This window comes from Mobula hypostoma, chromosome 12 (assembly GCF_963921235.1).
Source record: "Mobula hypostoma chromosome 12, sMobHyp1.1, whole genome shotgun sequence".
Taxonomy (NCBI): domain Eukaryota; kingdom Metazoa; phylum Chordata; class Chondrichthyes; order Myliobatiformes; family Myliobatidae; genus Mobula; species Mobula hypostoma.
The window spans coordinates 20,588,901-20,608,240 of record NC_086108.1 but is presented as its reverse complement, the minus strand read 5'-3'; the positions used below and the strand labels follow the sequence as shown (position 1 = coordinate 20,608,240).

General features: G+C 41.1%; 1 protein-coding gene across 9 annotated transcripts in view; it reads left to right on the top strand.

Moving 5' to 3' along the window:
- Positions 1-19,340, top strand: part of ralgps2 (Ral GEF with PH domain and SH3 binding motif 2) — a 566,060-nt gene that overhangs the window by 476,880 nt on the left and 69,840 nt on the right. For 6 of the 9 annotated variants that reach the window (XM_063063722.1, XM_063063725.1, XM_063063719.1 and 3 more), the window contains 2 exons: positions 12,274-12,351; positions 15,436-15,541. In XM_063063722.1, coding sequence (XP_062919792.1) covers positions 12,274-12,351; positions 15,436-15,541 — 184 coding nt within the window. The remainder of the gene's footprint in view (positions 1-12,273; positions 12,352-15,435; positions 15,542-19,340) is intronic. The other 3 variants (XM_063063724.1, XM_063063726.1, XM_063063723.1) reach the window with 1 other exon arrangement.

The window sequence follows — 19,340 nt, the reverse complement described above, 5'->3', positions numbered from 1 at the left end:
CGTCCCTCTTCCCTCCAGGAGAAGGCTCAGGAGCTTGAAGACCTGTACGGCCAGATTTGGGAACAGCTTCTTTCCAACTGTGATAAGACTGCTGAATGGATCCTGACCTGGATCTGGGCCGTACCCTCCAAATATCCGGACCGGCCTTTCGGTTTTTTTGCACTACCTTACTTTCCATTTTTCTATTTTCTATTTATGATTTATAATTTAAATTTTCAATATTTACTGATTTTTACTATTTTTAATATTTTTAATATTTAATATTTGTAATCCAGGGAGTGGGAAGCGCAGAATCAAATATCTCTGTGATGATTGTGCATTCTAGTATCAATTGTTTGGCAAGTATAAAGTATAATCTATGGAAGACTATTTTAACACTGAAATAAACAATTCTGAGGTTAGAGACAGAATCAGATGCATGTCAGCTCTGCCAAGATTTGCAGGTCATTACTTCCCACAAAGCAAAACCTAACAAGCATCATTGCCATACATAACTCTCAGATGACCTCAATGCCTTTTATGCACACTTTAAAAGGAAGAATAAAACTATACCTGTGTGAATCTCTAGCATCTGGTGAACCTGTGATCTCTGTCTCAAAGGCCAACATCAGAACATCTTTCAAGAGGGTAACACTCGCAAGGAGTCAGGCACTGATGGTGTACTGGATAGAGCTCTGAAACCTGTGCCAGCAAACTGGCATGAGTATTCCAGGACATCTTCAATCCCTCACTGCTACATTTGGAGGCTCCCACCTGCTTCAAAAGGGTGACAATTATTCCAGTGCTCAAGAAGTGCAGGGCAAGCTGCCTCAACAACTATCGCTCAGTGGAACTGACATCTTCTGTAATGAAATGCTTTGAGAGGTTGATCATGGCTAAAATCACTCCTGCCTAAGCAAGGAACTGAACCTGCTGCAGTTTCCCTATCACTACAATAAGTCTACAGTGGATGCAATCACACCGACTCTCCACTCGGCCTTGGTTAATCTGGACAATAGTAATAGTTTATTGACAACATTTCAGCATTCAATACAATCATACCCTCTGTTCTAGTCAAAAAGCTCCAAAGCTTGGGGCTCTATACCTTCTGCTGCAACTAGATCCTTGACTTCCTCATTGCGAGACCACAGTCTGTGTGGATCAAAATAACATTTCCTCCTTGCTGACAATCAACACTGGTGCATCTCAAGGATGTGTACCTGGCCCAGTGCCCTACTCTCTCTACACTCAACTATGTGGCTAGGTACAGTTCAAAAACCATCTATAAATTTGCCAACGTCACAACTGTTGGCAGAATTTCAGATGGTGATGAGGAGGCATACAGGAGCAAGTGTGACACAACAACAACCTTGCACTCATTGTTAGTAAGACCAAACAATTGATCTTCAGGAAGTATAATCAAGGGAACACACACCAGTCCTCATCAAGGGTTTAGAAGTGAAAGGGTGAGCAGTTCAAGTTCATGTCAACATCTATCCTGGGCTCAACTGGTTGCATTACCACCTGGTATGGAGGAGCCACTGCACAGGATCTGAGAAAGCTGCGGAAAGTTATAAGCTCAGCCAGCTTCTTCTTGAGCACTAGCCTCCCCAGCATCCACGACACCTCTAAAAGGCGGCATCCATCACTAAGGAGCCCATTATCCTGTGAATGCCCTCTTTTCATTGCTACCATCAAAGAGAATTTACAGGAGCGTGAAGACTCTCACTTATTCACTTCAGGAACAGCTTCTTCCCCTCTACCATCAGATTTCTGAACGGACAATGAGCCAATGAACACTACCCCAGTATTTTCCCCTCTGTTTTTGCACTACATATTTAATTTATTTTTATATATACTTACTGTGTTTTATAGTTCTTTTATTACTATGTATTGCAGTGTGCTACTGCAAAACAAATTTCACAACATATGCCACTGATATTAAACCTGATTCCTGATTCGTCTGGTTAGTTGTTTATGTTACATGTGTATATTCCAACAATACTGTCTTCAGTTTCTTATCTCTGCACTGCGCACACTTTCAGATACTGTGCACATATGTCTAAGACACTATATCACAAAGTATGGCTGCACTTCCTCAACTGTGACAGTAACTTTTACTGGGTTGTGTATCATATCTCATTTCAGCCACATTTGAGACTTCTGAAGTTGCTTTTAAGTTGACAGTTTTGTTCTGTTGATTGTCCTCCATCAAGAATTAAGATAACATTTTTAAATTAATTTCAAGTATGCTTCCTGTAGTCAATAGAGTGAGAAAACAAGGGTTTGACCCTGTCAGTTAGAGTTGTGGTAGGGATGTTCCCATATCTAAGCAGAAAATGTGCTGTTTCTCTTTACTGATATAGGACATTGTTATTTCAGGAGGCTTTGGGGACATGGCTGGAAATCCCCAGGCCATTCCCAAAAAGCCTGAAAAACAGTGATCACTGTAATTTTCAGTATATTTTAGTTTGAACCTATAAGAGGCCGTGTCTGTTCGATGAAAATCTTGTGCTAGACTCTGGTTCTAGTGAGGACAAATCTGTCTTGTGTAGCATTTGGAGAAAGTATTAGCAGGTACTATAGTGACTATGGTACTAGTGGTCTTTGCATAAGACTCAGGAAAAAAGGGTTGCTGGTACCAGCTGTGTTTTCAAACATTTCTTTTTATAGAGATGATATAGTCATAGTAGGCTACAAGTCAAGTTGAATTACTAACTCCAACTTTAAGAAAACAACCAGCTTTTAGGAAGAAGTGTAGCCTTTTAAGCATGTTTGGATAAACATGAGATTCATCTTTAAAGTTTATCTCTGAATGTAACCTCATTTCTTCAAAGGCACTCCATTGTGATTGTAGATGGCTTGCTTCCCTTCCCATTTTGCAATGGCTAATGTGCCGTAAAGGAAACAAAGAAACTGTCATACTTGATAAGGGAAACAAGTATTTTTGGAAGGTGGCTGTTCACCTGGTAATCGCTTGCCACAATGGAGCCTAGAATAGGATGTTTTTTTTAGTGGTCTACCCAAAGGGTGGGCCAGCCAGTGGTGTAGTGGCATCAGCACAGGACTTCGAAGTGGATGGTCCTGAGTCCGAATTCAGCTGGATCCCAATCTGGGCAGCAGCAGTATCAGTGTGGAATGAAGGGCTAGTCATGTTTTCCTTTTTAAAAATGGAATCCACATTGCAAATTAGAGGGTTGCTCTTTGGTCACTTGGACCTTAAAGATGGTTGATAAGCATTGACAACATAAAACCAGCCATTACAAAAATAAGTTTAAATTAAATTTTCTGAATTGCATGGACTGTTGATTTAAAATTTACCTCTGAATATAATAGCACAGATTTGAAACAATCATTGTTTTCAAAAATTGTCCTAATTTCAAGATTGGGCAATTGGCATTAACAGTGTTGTATTTTCTTTTTCCTCTTTGCATATTTAAGATAATTTCATATGATATCAATGATTAACAGATAATTTGATCATTAAACTTTTCGGGGATTTTCTGTTGTATAGTAGAGCTTGCTGTGGGCAGGACTGTGACCATTCAAGCTCCTTAAAATGATAATTAACTCAATATCCAGCCAGACCAGCTTTTTAGGAAATCGCTTTAAACTTACATTTCTCTGGTAATTTCATGGAACAACTATTTTACTCTGTATTCTTGACACTATGTATTAAATTTCCTGTTCCTTTGTCCATTCATGTTGCTCATTGCTTTCAGAATAATGTTGGAAGAGACTTCATTGGCTATATGTTTGTGCATTTAGAAGAATAAATATAGGAATGGTGTTTGGACCTTCAAGCATGTGCCATCATCTTTCAATAATGATCTCCCTCAACATCAGTTTCTTGCACTATGCCTACTTACTACTACTACAACTACTACTACTACTACTACATCGACTCAGGCCTAGGGGACCGACGTTGGGCACGATGACGGATTCTCCACTTCTCCCTCTCCCTCATCAGTGTGTTCAGTTCATCTACATTAGCTGCGCCACTGCCTTCTAGGAGCATGTTGACCATAGTCTTGGGAGGGCGCCCAGGGTTCATCCTCCCATGCTTGGGCTCCCATATGATGACTAGGCTGGCAGGTAGCTCGGGGTGGCGTAGATAGTGCCCCGCTAGTTGCAGTCTTTTCGCCTCGATTTTAGTGGTGAGCATCGGTAGGTCGTCATAGAGCTCAATGTTCGTCATGTGCTGTTGCCAATTCATGTCAAGACCATCCGGAGCATTCCTGTATAGCAACCATCTACAGACTTTCGCATAGTCTTGGTGAGTGTCCACGTCTTGCATCCGTACGTGAGAATAGACCCTATGACTGCAATGAAGATCTTCTTTTTAAGCCTTCTGGTCAGGTTCGACTTCCAGATTTCCTTCATGTCGTTCATAGCCCTCCACGCCAGCGCCTTCCGTATCTTTATGTCCTTCTCCAAACTCATCATTCTTGACCCGAGGACTTTCTTAATGGTATCATTCTTTAAGGTCTTGAGAGTACCTTCATCGCAGTTAAACGCCATGTACTCTGTCTTTTTAGCATTTAGGTGAAGTCCAACTTTATTGCACTCAATTTCCACTTTTATCCGTAGCTGCTGCGCTTCCTATGCCCATATTACCTTAATATTAAAAATCTGTTGATCTCTGTTTTGAAATATCTCGATAACATGCCTCCACAGATCTCCAGAGTAGAGGATTCCAATAATTATTTGCTTGAGGAAATTACTCTTGCACTCAGTTCTAAATGGCCTACCCAATGTTTTGATCCTGACCGCAAGACCTAGACTTTTCAAATAGGATGAATATATTCCCTTCATTCAACCCGTGTAAATAGAGGTTTTATCTGCTCAGCCGCCCCACATACAGCATACACACTGTATGAGGAGAAGTTAAGCAGATGATTCTTTGGAACCAGTGAATCTTCAGTGCATCTCTTCTATGACAAGAATGCAACCAAGGGGTCTAAAAGTACATAGTAAACCAGGTGCTAACTCAGCAAGGCCTGACATAATTATTGCAATTTTCACTAATTTGTACTCGACTCCACTAGAAATAAAGTCCAGCATAATTATTCATTAGAGCTGCAATTTAGCCTCTAATGACTTGCACCCCAAATTCTTTTTAAGATCAATGTTCCCTAATCTTTCACCATTTAGAAATTAATTAGTTTTTACATTTTGTGCACCAAAAAGAATAACTTCATTTTTTTCTATTTGTCATATTTATGTCACTCACTTAGCTCCACTTTAAGCATCTTCCTCCCAAATCTCAATCCCAGCTAATTTTTATCAACAAATGTGGAAATTTTGACACTTGATCATCAGTTCAGCTTAATCATTTGGTGGTGGCGTCCATGGTCTTGCGAGACCATGGATCTGCGCCTGGAAAGTCTTGCTTCAGTCTGTGTTGGTAAAGCAGCGTTTGTTGTGGCTATAGAGGCCCACATGGGAGTGACAGTCTCGGCTGCAGCGACTGCACTTAAAGGCACTGTCCTCCAGTGTTGTCTTGGTGCTGTTTTTCCAACAAGTACGGTTTTCTTCAGCAGCAAGCCTCAGCTTCTCTTCTCCTCTTTTTAGACCTCTGCGTAGTTCCAACCTCCAGCGAAAGTGATCGTTTGCAATGTCATCCCACCTCTCGATATAGGTTATATATAAACCATAAGCACCTATCCCTTTCATACCTCACTACTCACAGCCTGCTAACCTAAGGGTTTGTTCATTCTCATTAGTTGTTTTTTGTCTTGTAACAAATTTCCAATTCACATCAGTTTACTCCAATTCCATGTATTCTAATCTTATTGACCAAATGACCTGATCAAAAGATCTAAATGTACCATATCCACTCTTCCTTATCCATTCTATGTCATTCTTAAAGTAGATTAGATAAAAATAATTTTCCTTTCATAATTCCATGTTGATTCTGCTTAATTCCATGACCATAAGGCACAGGAGGAAATTGGGTCATTTGGCCCATCAATTCTGCTCCTCCATGTCCAAATTATTCCTCTCCACCACTTTCTCTTGCCTTCTCTCTGTAACCTTTGATACCCAGACTAAACAAGAACCTATCAACCTCTGCTTTAAATATACCCAATGACTTAGCCTCCACAGCATTGAATTCCACAGATTCGCTACCCTCTGGCTAAAGGAATTGCTCCTCATCTCTATTCTAAATAGATGTCCCTTTATTCTGAGGCTGTGCCCTTGGATCCTAGACTACCCCAGATATAACTTCTAGTTTAAGATGGTGCTACAGAATACATGTATCAACTCACTGGTAGTTCAAAAGGCAGGAAATTTGACTAATACTAATACTAAAACATTACTACTAACACCATTTCTGAAGTAAATTATGGTAAATTATCACAGCAAACAATGAGAAGGGAGTGAAGGCATGCAAAAGGAGTTTGAGGAATGAGCCATGCTGCTGTGTTGCAGAATTGATATAGATGGAGTGAGCCTTTCAGAGAGAAGAAGTCAAGGTAGAGGAGTTCCGATGCCTGTACAACTGGCCTGGGTGCGAACGAGCATGGAAGCTACAGGAAGGATGAGCAACCTAATCTTGGCACCGTGGTTCAGGGAGCCATTCAAGAGGGGGAAAAGAAGAGAAATATTGTTGTAATTGTGGATAGTCGTCGTCGTAGCTATCCCTCGAGGTCAGGGATGATGGTCTTCGTTCTGTTGATCTACTTATGGGCTCTCAAGTGGCTTATGAGTCCAATCTTGGCTTTGAAAGTTCTTCCGCATTCAGGACCGGTAGTTCCCGAAGGCAGATCGAGCTTTGGTTGTTGCTGCCTCTCTTTCCATTTTCTTCTCTTTTCTTGGAATTCTGCACATCTGTTGGCTTTTAAAGTTGCTGTTCCTTCTTGGATGATGGCTTGCCAGAGTTTCCTGTCCTTGGCATTAGTTTCCCAATTGTTGATGTCGATGTTACATTTCTTCATGTTAGCTTTTAAGACATCTTTGAATCTCTTCTGTTGTCTGCCTCTTTTACGTTTGCCACCTTTGAGCTGGGAGTAGAAGATTTGTTTCAGCAGACGTTCGTCTTTCATCCGAACAACGTGACCACTCTATCTTAGTTGGTTCTTGATGACGTAGGCTTCAATGTTTGTCGTTTTTGCTTCATTGGTTCTTCTATCTTCCCAGCTGATATTTAAGATGTTTCAAAGACAGTATTGATGGAACTTTTCAAGTGCCTTCAGATGTCGTCAATATGTTGTCCAGGTTTCTGATGCATACAGGAGCGTTGGGATTACCACTGCTTTGTACACTAATATTTTGGTGTCTGTTCGGATGTCACGATCATGAAAGACTCTTGTTCGGAGACATCCAAAAGCTGTTCCAGTGCATTTAAGACGATGTTGGATCTTGTCATTAAGGTCAACATTGGAGGAGAGGTGACTTCCAAGATATGGAAAGTGGTCCATGTTTTCCAGGGTTGTTTCGCCAATTTGAATTGATGGTTCTATCCAATTTGTCTCAGTTGGTGATGGTTGATAGATGATCTGAGTCTTCTTGGAATTGATGGTAAGTCCAAGTTTCGTGTATGCACGGTTGAAGGTAGTCAGAATCTGTTGTAGGTGGTTTTCTGAAAGAGCTGCAACACTGTTGGAGTGTCTGCGTATTGGAACTCGATGAAGGAACTCGTGGATATCTTCGTTTTGGACGAGACGGGCAAGATTGAAAAGTCTGCCATCTGTTCTGTAGACAATTTCAATTCCTGGGGGTAGGTCGTCCTTGATAACGTGGATGATTGTCGCAATGAAGATAGTGAACAAAGTTGGAGCAATCACACATCCCTGTTTTACTCCTGATCTAACTTGAAATGGCTCACAGTTACTGTTGCTGATCATGACTGTGGCAAGCATGCCATCGTGGAGGAGTCTCAGGATTTGAATGTACTTTTCAGTGCAAATTGGCACAGTCAACAAGATGACAGTGTTAAATGTGTGGTTCAAAGATTAGTGTTGAAGAAGTGGGTTTGAATTTGTGGAACATTCACACCAGTAATAGGCAAAGAGGGAGGAGATAAGGAAAGATGTGACAGGCTCCACCTGAGCCAAGTTAGGACCAGAGTCCCGGTGAATCACATAACTAGGGCTGTGGATAAGGCTTTGAACTAAATTAGGGGATTAGGTTCAACGGATTGGAAAAATATAGATAAAGTTAAAGAGAGAAGAAGAGCAGAGAATAGATAACTGAAATATCCAGAATTAAAAGAAGACAGAAAGATTAGAAAATAGTAAGAATTTAACTTCAGGCTACATGGAGACAAATTTGAGACAGAGGTGGTAAGTACAGGTCTTAATGTGTTATGTTTGAATAGATGCAGAATTTGAAACAAGGTAGATGAGCTTATGGCACAGTTAGAAATTGGCAGGTACAATGTTGTGAGCATCATAGAAATGTGGCTAAAAGAAGATTACAATCGGGACCTAAGCAGTTAAGGATACAAAACCTATCAAAAAGACAAGCAGGTGGACAGAGAGGGTGGGTTGGCTGTTTTGGTATATATAATGAAACCATATCCTTAGCAAGAAGTGATGTAGGATGAAGCATTCTTGTGGTTAGAGTTAAGAAGCTGCAAAGGTAAAAAGACCCTGATGGGAATTTTTGTATATACAAACTCTGAGCAGTAGCTAGGATGTGGCATTAAACTACAATCAGAAATCAAAAAGGCTTGTATAAAACACAATGTTATAATGGTAATGGGGAACTTCAATAAGAAGGTAGGCTGGGAAAATTAGGTTGGCACTGTATCTCTAGAGAAGGAATGAAGACATTCCCCAGTGGTTGAGCCCACTGGGGAAAAGGCAATTTTCTGCAATGAGACAGATCTGATTAGGTAAAGGAACCCTTAGGAGCAAGTTATAATGTAATAGAATTCACCCTACAATTTTGAGAGGGAGAAGCTAAAATCAAACGTATCAGCATTACAGTTGAGTAAGGGTAGCTACAGAAGCATGAGAGAGGATCTGGTTAAAGTAGACAGAAAGAGAACTCTAGCAGGGAGTATGGTAGAGCAGCAATGGCAGGAGTTTCTGGGAGTAATTCAGAAGATGCAGGATCATTTCAACCTGAGAAGAAGCAGCATTCAAAAAGAAAGGTGAAGCGAAGGTGGCTGACAAGAGAAGTCAAGGACAGCAGAAAAGCAATAAAGGGAGCATACAATATTGTGAAAGCTAGCAGAAAGCTAGAGGATTGGGAATCTTATTAAAAACATCAAAAGACAACCAAAAGTAATAAGAAAAGAAATAAGATAAGCTAGTTAGTAACATAAAAGAGGATACTAAAAAGTATTTTCAGATATAAAAATAGTAAATGAGAAGCAAAGGAAGACATTGGACCACAGGAAGATGACACTGAAAAAGTAGTAATAAGGAACAAAGAAATGGCGGACGAACTGGTTAAGTACTTTGTGTCAGTCTTCACTGTGGGTACATGTCAAAACTTTGAAAGTGTCAGGGGCAGAAATGAGTGTAGTCACTGTCACTAAGGAGAAGGTGCTTTGAAAGCTGAGAAGTCTGAAGGTGGATAAGTCACCTGGCCAACATGGACTATACCACAGGGTTCTGAAAAAGGTATGAAGAGATTGTGGATGCACTAATAGTGATCTTCCAGGGATCACCAGAGTCAATAATAGTTCCAGGGGATTGGTAAATTACAAGTGTCACTCTACTCTTTAAGAGGGAGAAAGACAAATAATGAATTATTGGCTGTTTAGCCTGACTTCAGTGGTTGTGTATGCAGTGCCTATTGCAAAGTCTTTGAATGCTCATTCAACATCCAACACGTACCCAGTTACATCAGGTGTACAATACCAGATGGAAGATGCATGATGAGGGAAAATTGGAATCCACTGAGTGTTTGTCATTTAATAGTACATGTGATCCTAAACCCCATTGTTCTTACTTCAGTTAACACACACAAAATGCTGGAGGAACTCAGCAGGCTAGGCAGCATCTATGGAAAAGTACAGTTGATGTTTCGGGCCAAGACCCTTTGGCAAGACTGGAGAGAAAAAGCTGAGAAAAAGGTTTAGAAACATAGAAACATAGAAACATAGAAAATAGGTGCAGGAGTAGGCCATTCGGCCCTTCGAGCCTGCACCGCCATTTATTATGATCATGGCTGATCATCCAACTCAGAACCCAGCCTTCCCTCCATACCCCCTGACCCCTGTAGCCACAAGGGCCATATCTAACTTCCTTTTAAACATAGCTAATGAACTGGCCTCAACAGTTTGCTGTGGCAGAGAATTCCACAGATTCACCACTCTCTGTGTGAAGAAGTTTTTCCTAATCTCGGTCCTAAAAGGCTTCCCCTCTATCCTCAAACTGTGACCCCTCGTTCTGGACCTCCCCAACATCGGGAACAATCTTCCCGCATCTAGCCTGTCCAATCCCTTTAGGATCTTATACGTTTCAATCAGATCCCCCCTCAATCTTCTAAATTCCAACGAGTACAAGCCCAGTTCATCCAGTCTTTCTTCATATGAAAGACCTGCCATCCCAGGAATCAATCTGGTGAACCTTCTTTGTACTCCCTCTATGGCAAAGATGTCTTTCCTCAGATTAGGGGACCAAAACTGCACACAATACTCCAGGTGTGGTCTCACCAAGGCCTTGTACAACTGCAGTAGTAACTCCCTGCTCCTGTACTCGAATCCTCTCGCTATAAATGCCAGCATACCGTTCGCCTTTTTCACCGCCTGCTGTACCTGCATGCCCACTTTCAATGACTGGTGTATAATGACACCCAGGTCTCGTTGCACCTCCCCTTTTCCTAATCGGCCACCATTCAGATAATAATCTGTTTTCCTATTTTTGCCACCAAAGTGGATAACTTCACATTTATCCACATTAAATTGCATCTGCCATGAGTTTGCCCACTCACCCAACCTATCCAAGTCACCCTGCATCCTCTTAGCATCCTCCTCACTGCTAACACTGCCACCCAGCTTCGTGTCATCCGCAAACTTGGAGATGCTGCATTTAATTCCCTCATCCAAGTCATTAATATATATTGTAAACAACTGGGGTCCCAGCACTGACAGTAGTAGTGAGGTCGGAGATGGTATTAAACAGGAAATTAGAAATGTGTGCAATAAAGGAACAGCAGTTATAATGGGTGACTTCAATCTACATGTAGATTGGGTGAACCAAATTGGTAAAGGTGCTGAGGAAGAGGATTTCTTGGAATGTATGCGGGATGGTTTTTTGAACCAACATGTCGAGGAACCGACTAGAGAGCAGGCTTAAAAGATGGGGGGAGGGGAGAGAGAAATACAAGGTGATAGGTGAAACCTGAAGGGGGAGGGATGAAGTAAAGAGCTGGGAAGATGATTGGTGAAAGAGATACAGGGCTGGAGAAGGGGGAGTCTGATAGAAGAGGACAGAAAGCCATGGAAGAAAGAAAAGGGGGAGAAACACTGGATGGAGGCGATGGGAAGGCAACAAGATAATGTGAGAGAGGGAAAAAGGGATGGGGAATGGTGAAGGAGGGGGAATGGTGGAGGAGGGGGAGTGGTCTCCCTTGTCCATTCGTCCCTCCCCACTGATCTCCTTCCTGGCATTTATCCTTGAGAGTGGAACAAGTACTATACCTGCCTCTTACCTCCTCCCTCACTACCATTCAGGGCCCCAAACAGTCCTTCCAGGTAAGACGACATTTCACCTGAAAGTCTGTTGTCCAATGCTCCCGGTGTGGCCTCCTGTCTATCAGTGGGACCCGACATAGATTAGGAGACTGCTTCGCTGAGCACCAGAAAAAGTGGGATCTCCCAGTGGCCACCCATTTCAATTCCACTTCCCATTCCCATTCAGATATGTCTATGCATGGCCTCCTCCACTGTTGTGATGAGGCCACACTTGGGTTGGAGGAACATCCTGGGTAGCCTCCAACCTGATGCCATGAACATCAATTTCTCGAACTTCTGGTATTTCCCCCATTCTCCATTCCTTTTTCCCTCTCTCACCTTATCTCGTTGCCTGCCCATCGCTTCCCTCTCCCCACCTTTTAAACCTACTCCTCAGATTTTCTTCTCCAGTCCTGCCAAAGGGTCTCGGCCTGAAATGTCAACTACTCTTTTCCATAGATGCTACCTGGCCTCCTGAGTTCCTCCAGCATTTTGTGTACGTTGCTTGGACTTGCAGCACCTGCAGAATTTCTCCAGTTTGTGATTGTCTTACTTCAGTTGTTTAATTTATTTAATAGTGCCACGATAACTTGATAATCATAAATACATACAATCTTCCTGCATATTGCTTTTTTTTAAACTACAATAAAATTCTGCAGGAACCGTTTCTATTATTCTCTTTGTCCAGTGCCACGAGTTGGGAGGAATGGCTCTCGAGGGCACATGAAAACCAACAGGTAATAATCTCTTTCTAAGAGGAATTCACGTGGCTCATTTCCCTTCTGTCCGAAGTATAATCAGGGTGGTGAAACTAAAATGGATCAATGAATCTGCTTCCTCTCCTTTGAATCAACTGACCAACATGGTGGTGGATTTTGAAATTTGGATGCCTTTCTGTCTCTGGGTGTTTGATTCAGTTTCTTTCTGATGTCAAAGTACTGAGTGTATTATTGTGTTATACATCCTGATAATGTTTCTTGTTCTGAATAATAAGAATTTTACCATGACAGCACCACAGAAGAATTCAACAATGTTCTAACTAGGAGTAATTTAATGCATGTTAGCTGTTATGATGTGTCCTTTGATAATCAAACTTTTTTTTAAAATGAGGAGTACAAAGCATTTCTATGCTCGCTCTTGTGGCAATTTGTGGTCACATTTGCAAATTTGCTAAAAAGAATTTAAATTTCATTTTGTGAAATGTCAACAGATATATGCATATTTACTTGGGCTACATCCACAATAGACAGGATAATTTTGCAAATGCTGGTTTCGCGTAAAAACGATAGGCATCCACACCAGGCGTTTTTGAAAATACCTCCGTCCTCATTAAAACAGGTATTTGGGTGAATCTCCTCCTACTGGGCATGCGCAGGACACATCTACAGAAAACAAGTGAAGAGAAAACGGTATACTTGGTGGCGTTTGTCCAGTTACAGACTAGAAAAACTTAAAGGGAAATTGCCAAACGATGGACATCTGTTGGCTCTCGCGCAGGAGGACTTAAAACTGAAAAAACAAATACTGGAGCGTATGGAGGAATCCAACAGGGAGTTCACGGACAGTATGACCCGGCTGACAATGAACATTGAAATACTAACTAACTCTGTTGCAGAGGGATTTGCAATGATGAGGAATATGATGGCTCCCCCTCAGTACTTTTCACCGCCACAATACCAGCCTCATAGCCACTACAATAGCTATACATACAGACACACAGACTCCCGGGTGGCCCCACCAACATCTTCCCCACTCCCACAGAGGGGTCACCCTGGAAATATTTCCTACAGCCATAGTCTCTTCACCGATGAAAGGGATGACAGGTATTTTAAAACCTCCAATTACCCCGTACACACTACAACACCCAACCGGCGTTTTCAGATTTAAACACTTTGGACAGCGTTTTAGAAAAGCTCCATTTTCAGGGGAGGAAAATGCCGTTTCAGTGTGGACGGAGGGTCAAAACGAAGAGAAAAAGCTTTGGTTACGGATTTATCCCTTCTAGTGTGGACGTAGCCTTGCACTTAACTGTGCACTTTCCAGCAGAGATCAGTTGAATAGGAACAGCACCTGTTTCATTGAATGCTGTTAAGGTGATAAATGTATTCCTAGCTCCTTTAGTACTTAATTTAGTAAAAACAATGAATTGATAATGCTGCTTTGTGCTACCCACAGATCTTTGATTTATTTATTGTCGAGCTCTTAGTCCTGAGTTCACACATGCATAGGTGCAAAGTCACCTTGAAAATACTCATGCAGTCAGACTACCTGCTGCTCTGGGAATGCAGGTGCAAAGTACTGGTCTCCACTGATGTTTCTGCAGTAATAAATTGATAATCTTATTGCTGCATGGTTCAATGTTGTGTGAACCAGTGAGAAAGTGTACAGCATTTGCCTGTGAGTGGTGATGTTGTGCCAGATGGGACAAGGAGTTGATAGGATAAGTTTTCATAAGCACAGTACTTCTTGTTTAAGGAACTTCAAGTCAAATGAATGCATATGTACATTCTTCCTGGAATATAATTGGAACAGGAATCAAAGATGACAGGCTTTTCCTTAGTTTTGGATTCTGAATCACAATGTACTTTTCCTGCTCAAATCAATTGCTTCAGCACAACCTGTGAACTCAGAATGAATTCTCATGGGTTTGTGTAAACCAAGTGCATATACTGTAGTACCCAGTTTAGTACTCAGGATATGTTACCATGAAAGATAGCACTAATACAGAGCAAGAGAGAGATAAGGATGCGAAAGGAAGGAATGGAGTGGGGGAGGGAGGGATGGTGATGGAGGAGCTGCGGTTACAGGATCTTGGTGCAAACACTTGCCCTTCTTACTATGGACTGAGCTACTGAGGCAATGTGCAGAAACTGGCTCTGTGAGCTATTGTTGAGCAGGCTGGGGCAAGTAGTGTAATGAGTGTAGGCTATTCCCGCATCTGCCTGTAAAGAGTTTGTACGTTCTCCCTGTGACGGCATGGGTTTCTTACAGGTGCTCCAGTTTCCTCCCACAGTCCAAAGACCTAACAGTTGGTAGGTTAATTGTTTGTAGCAAATTCCCCCATGAATAGGCTGGGGTTAAATTAAGGGATTGCTGGGACTTGAAGGCCCGGAAGCGCCAATTCCATGCTGTATCTCAATAAATGCAATAAATAAAACAGTCCCTGCTCTCAAGAGAGCATGGACAGAATTAGAAAGGAAGAAAATTGCTATTGGAATAAATTAGTTTTCATTTAAAAGTGATTCTAACATCCAGGTAATCAAGCTGTCACATAACTGTTCTAACATGATTCATAATTTACCTTTTTTGAAGGGAACATTTCTGGGAAGTGCCTGAGATTAATTTAGATATGTCTATTTCACATAAAGTCATCATTACTCCATTATTTGCTGTTCAGGATCAATAGGCTCCTGATGTTGCAACATAGCCTCGGTTGATTCCATTACATATACATTTATTGGAAATTGTTTTATGTAATGGTGCTGTCTAAAAGACATTTGAAAATATATACTGTAAGGTGAAGCATGAAACACAAGTCTCAAGATTGTTCGGTAATTTTTAACAATTGTGATGCAGTGTCTGCTCTGATTTAATCAAGCAAATAATTTGAAATGTCAATGGTGAAATTTAAATACAAATCAAATTTTGAGTATGTGGTTGGAGCTCTGAACTGTATTGAAAAACAGCTTTCTGGCTTTTACATGTTAAGAAAAAATTGGATCAAGATACCCTTCAAGTTGAAATGTATTGAACATCCTTGACCCATTTTGATTTGTTGCATTGTATCAATGCTCATCACGTTATCTTTTTCTTATTCCCAGTTCTGTGGAATCTGAAGAGCTGGCAGTGAACTTCTTCCTGGGATGTGTCACAATTCAAGGAGTTTTGAGAAGGAAAACACTACTGAAAGAAGGAAAAAAGCCTACGGTGGGTAAAGATTTTCAATAACATTGTTAACAGAAGATAGCACTGATGTTTAAGTTTTGTAACAAAGTATATGATATACAGGAGATGCATTATGTTATAGGTTATTCTATATATTTTCTCTATTTTTACATTATTAAAGCCCAATATGTAAATGTATCTTTGTCTAGGAATTCCAACAAGACTTAAGTTTGTCCCATGGTCATTATTTGATCTAGATTAGGATGAATATAGAACATGGATATATTTATAAGTGAACAAGACAACATCTGCAGATACTGGAAATTCAAGCAACACACACAAAGTGCTGGACGAACTCAGTAGGCCAGGCAGCATCGATGGAAAGGAGTACAGTTGACGTTACGGGCTGAGACCCTTCAGCGGGGTCTGTATATATTTATAAACAAATGGGCTTGTGCATTGAAGGTTAAATATATTTGATGAGATGAGGACGATTGCCATTTTCATGTTGGAAATTTGCTGAAGTGACTATTCAAATAAATGGCCTCCTTCAATATTTAACAAGCTAATTGTGGCCCCATTTTCAGAGAGTGACCCATAAGAACCATTAGTTTAAATCTCGGTCTCAGGTAAAAATATATGAAAAAAAATGTGTGTACCCAATGTAGGTACTAGAAGCTTCATCCTGTTTAATTGTTTCTATACCATTCACAACTAGATGTGATAGGACTGCAAATTGTCAATCTGATACATTGGTTGTGAGCTTGGTCTTATTCATGCTACTTAGCATACATGTGGTGGTCCAGCTTCATTAGGTTGGTATTTTTATTTTTAGATCTGCCTAGTGCTGTTCCTAGCATGCACTCTACATTAAACATAGCTTGATAGTAATGGTAGAGTGAGGGACATGCCAGGCCATGAAGTCACAGATTATGAATCATATGCATTTCTGTTGCTGCTGTTAGTTCACAGTACCTCATGAATACCTAGTTTCGACCTCCAAAGACTGTTTTGAAATTATCTTATTTAGCACATTTATCATGCCTTATAATATTTTGCAATAAAATGGGGCTTTATGTCAATGTCACGGACAGATGTAACTGTGGCAGGTAAGTCACCTCTGTGCTTTCCACATCTTTTCATCATTTGGAAGGTATAAATTATAAGTGTGACCGAATTCTGTACTAGCCTGGAAGAACATGATTCCAGCAACACTGCAAGATAAATACTATATATAAAAGCATCTGCTTGATCACAACCTATTTACCACTGTAAACACTCTCCTCCATAATCAACAGGTGGCTGCTATGTGAATTACAAAATGCACTACGTCCATTTGGTAATTTTTTTTTTCAGCAGACCCTCCCTGATCCAAAATTATCAGGGAATGTATGGGAATTTATTATTTTTAAATTCTGACCCAAACCTTTCTCCAGTACTTGGAAATATATTGTTATGTTTTCACCATTTTGAGTTAAAATCCAAGAACTCCTGACCTCATTTTATGAGGATAATCATCACAAGGATTGAAGCAGCTCAAGGTGCCTCACTGGCACCACCTCAACAATAATTGAGAGTGGACATTAAAAGCTGTCCTTGTCAATGCAGCCCACTCATGTGGATACACTTGACACAAAATTTTGCCTGTTTATTTTCTTCTTTCCTTGATGGGAATAGCTAAATAAATATTTGCAGGAGAGCACTAGGAATGTTCAGCACATTATTACATAAACACTGTAACCAAATAATTACAGACATTACAAATATTATGCAAGGGAATTAACCCCTTTTAAATAAAGACTATCATTTCTCCTGCTGTAAAATATATTTTCTTAAATACATCTTCCAGGAAAAAAGCTGTCTTAGACTATTTCCCTTGGCCACTACTGTCATTAACTCCACACTCAGCAGAAAGCTGCTCTGCCAACTTTAACACCTGTTACTTCACAACTCCACGGGGATCACTACTGCCAAGCATTTTTCCACTTACGGTTGTCAACTTGAGAATGTGCGTGTTGTAAAACTGCTACATCGGGGTCTGTTTAAAAAAAAACTTCCATAATTAATCCTCAATTTAATATTAAGTATTTACACTCCCCTTCTTCGCAAAATTAAAGATAGATAATTTTAAGTCATCCATCAGAGAAATCAAAGAGTATCCTCTCACATACTTGCACTGCCTAAGCAAGGACTTAGGCCAGGGGTGTCAAACTACCGACCCGCGAAGGGATCCAATCCGGCCTGCGAAGGGGTCCGATGCGGCCCGCGGGATGATTTGGGGGGAATGAAAGTATATTTGTGACCATTTATTATGTATCTGTACTGCAGTCGCTCTCTCTCCCACCGCTGTCTGTGCTGCCTGCTGCACCGGCAGCTTGTTGTGTGTACTTAGAAAACAATAGTTGGCAGTCAACCACCCGCTGTGCATAAGCACCTACCACCCTGCACTGAAGACAAGTAGGGCCCCACTTACGTCGTCAGACACAGTATAAACACACAGAGTACTCAAGTAAGGAACACCTGTAGCAAGGCTGAGACTGTTTGCTGCTGTGGTTCAAAATGCTTTCCAAGAAAAGAAAAGTTGACTTCGAAGGTCAGATATTCAACGATAATTGGAAAGATCATTTTTTCTTCTGTGAGGTCAACAGCAAACCTGTGTGTCTGATATGCTCGCAACAAGTGGCTATGGCAAAAGAGTACAGTATTAAATTACACTATGAGACGTCACATGCAGAAAAATACGACAAGTATGCAGGACAACTCAGAATGCAAAAGATAAACGCGTTTGAAGCAGCTCTGAAAAAAACAGCAATCAGTGTTCACCAAAAGTCGAGAGACTCATGATGGAGCTGTCAAGGCCAGCTATACTATTGCCAACAAAATAGCAGCTGCATTGAAGCCATACTCAGAGGGGGAATTCATCAAAGCATGCATGCTGACTGTGGCTGAGCTGGTGTGCCCTGAGAAGACACAGGCTTTTGGTAATATCAGCTTGTCAAGAAATACTGTGGCAGAGAGAATCGGGAGATTTGAACAGTCAACTAAAAGACAAAGTGAAGTCATTTATTGCCTTCTCTATTGCAATTGATGAGAGCACCGACGTGACTGATGTAGCTCAAATGGGAATATTTATTTGTGGTGTTGATGCATCTTTGACCGTCACCGAGGAGTTTGTGGAGATGGTGCCCATGACAAACACCACAACGGTGAACGACGTTTTCTCCAGCCTTGTTGAGGCCTTGGACAGACTGGGGGTTGACTGGAGTTACGCTGTCAGCATGGCAACAGATGGCGCACCGTCCATGTTCGGGAAAAAGGTAGGTGTTGTTGCGAAACTCAGAGAGAAAGTTCAGACAGAGAATTCAGAGCAGGAATTCTGGAATTTTCATTGTATTATACACCAAGAGGCACCAAGAGCCTGAAAATGGACAATGTCATGGATGTAGTAATCAAAACGGTTAATTTTATTAGAACCAAGGGACTCAACCTTCAGCAATTTGACACTCTTTTGTCCGAAAGTAATATTGGACACGGCCTACCCTACCACACTGAAGTCCGCTGGTTGAGCAGAGGAGTTGTGCTCAAATGTTTTTTCAATTACGTGCAGAAATTGGACTATTCATGAACGAGAAAGGGAAGCCAGTGGCAGAGTTGGATGACCCAGACTGGCTTCATGATCCTGCATTTTTGGTGGATATAACAGAGCACTTAAATGTGCTTAATGTTAACATGCAAGGCCACAGCAAACTTGTTACGGAATACTACGACAGCATTCGTGCCTTTCAAATTAAATTAGGCCTGTGGGAGATGCAGCTATCCTGGAGCAACACAGCTCATTTCC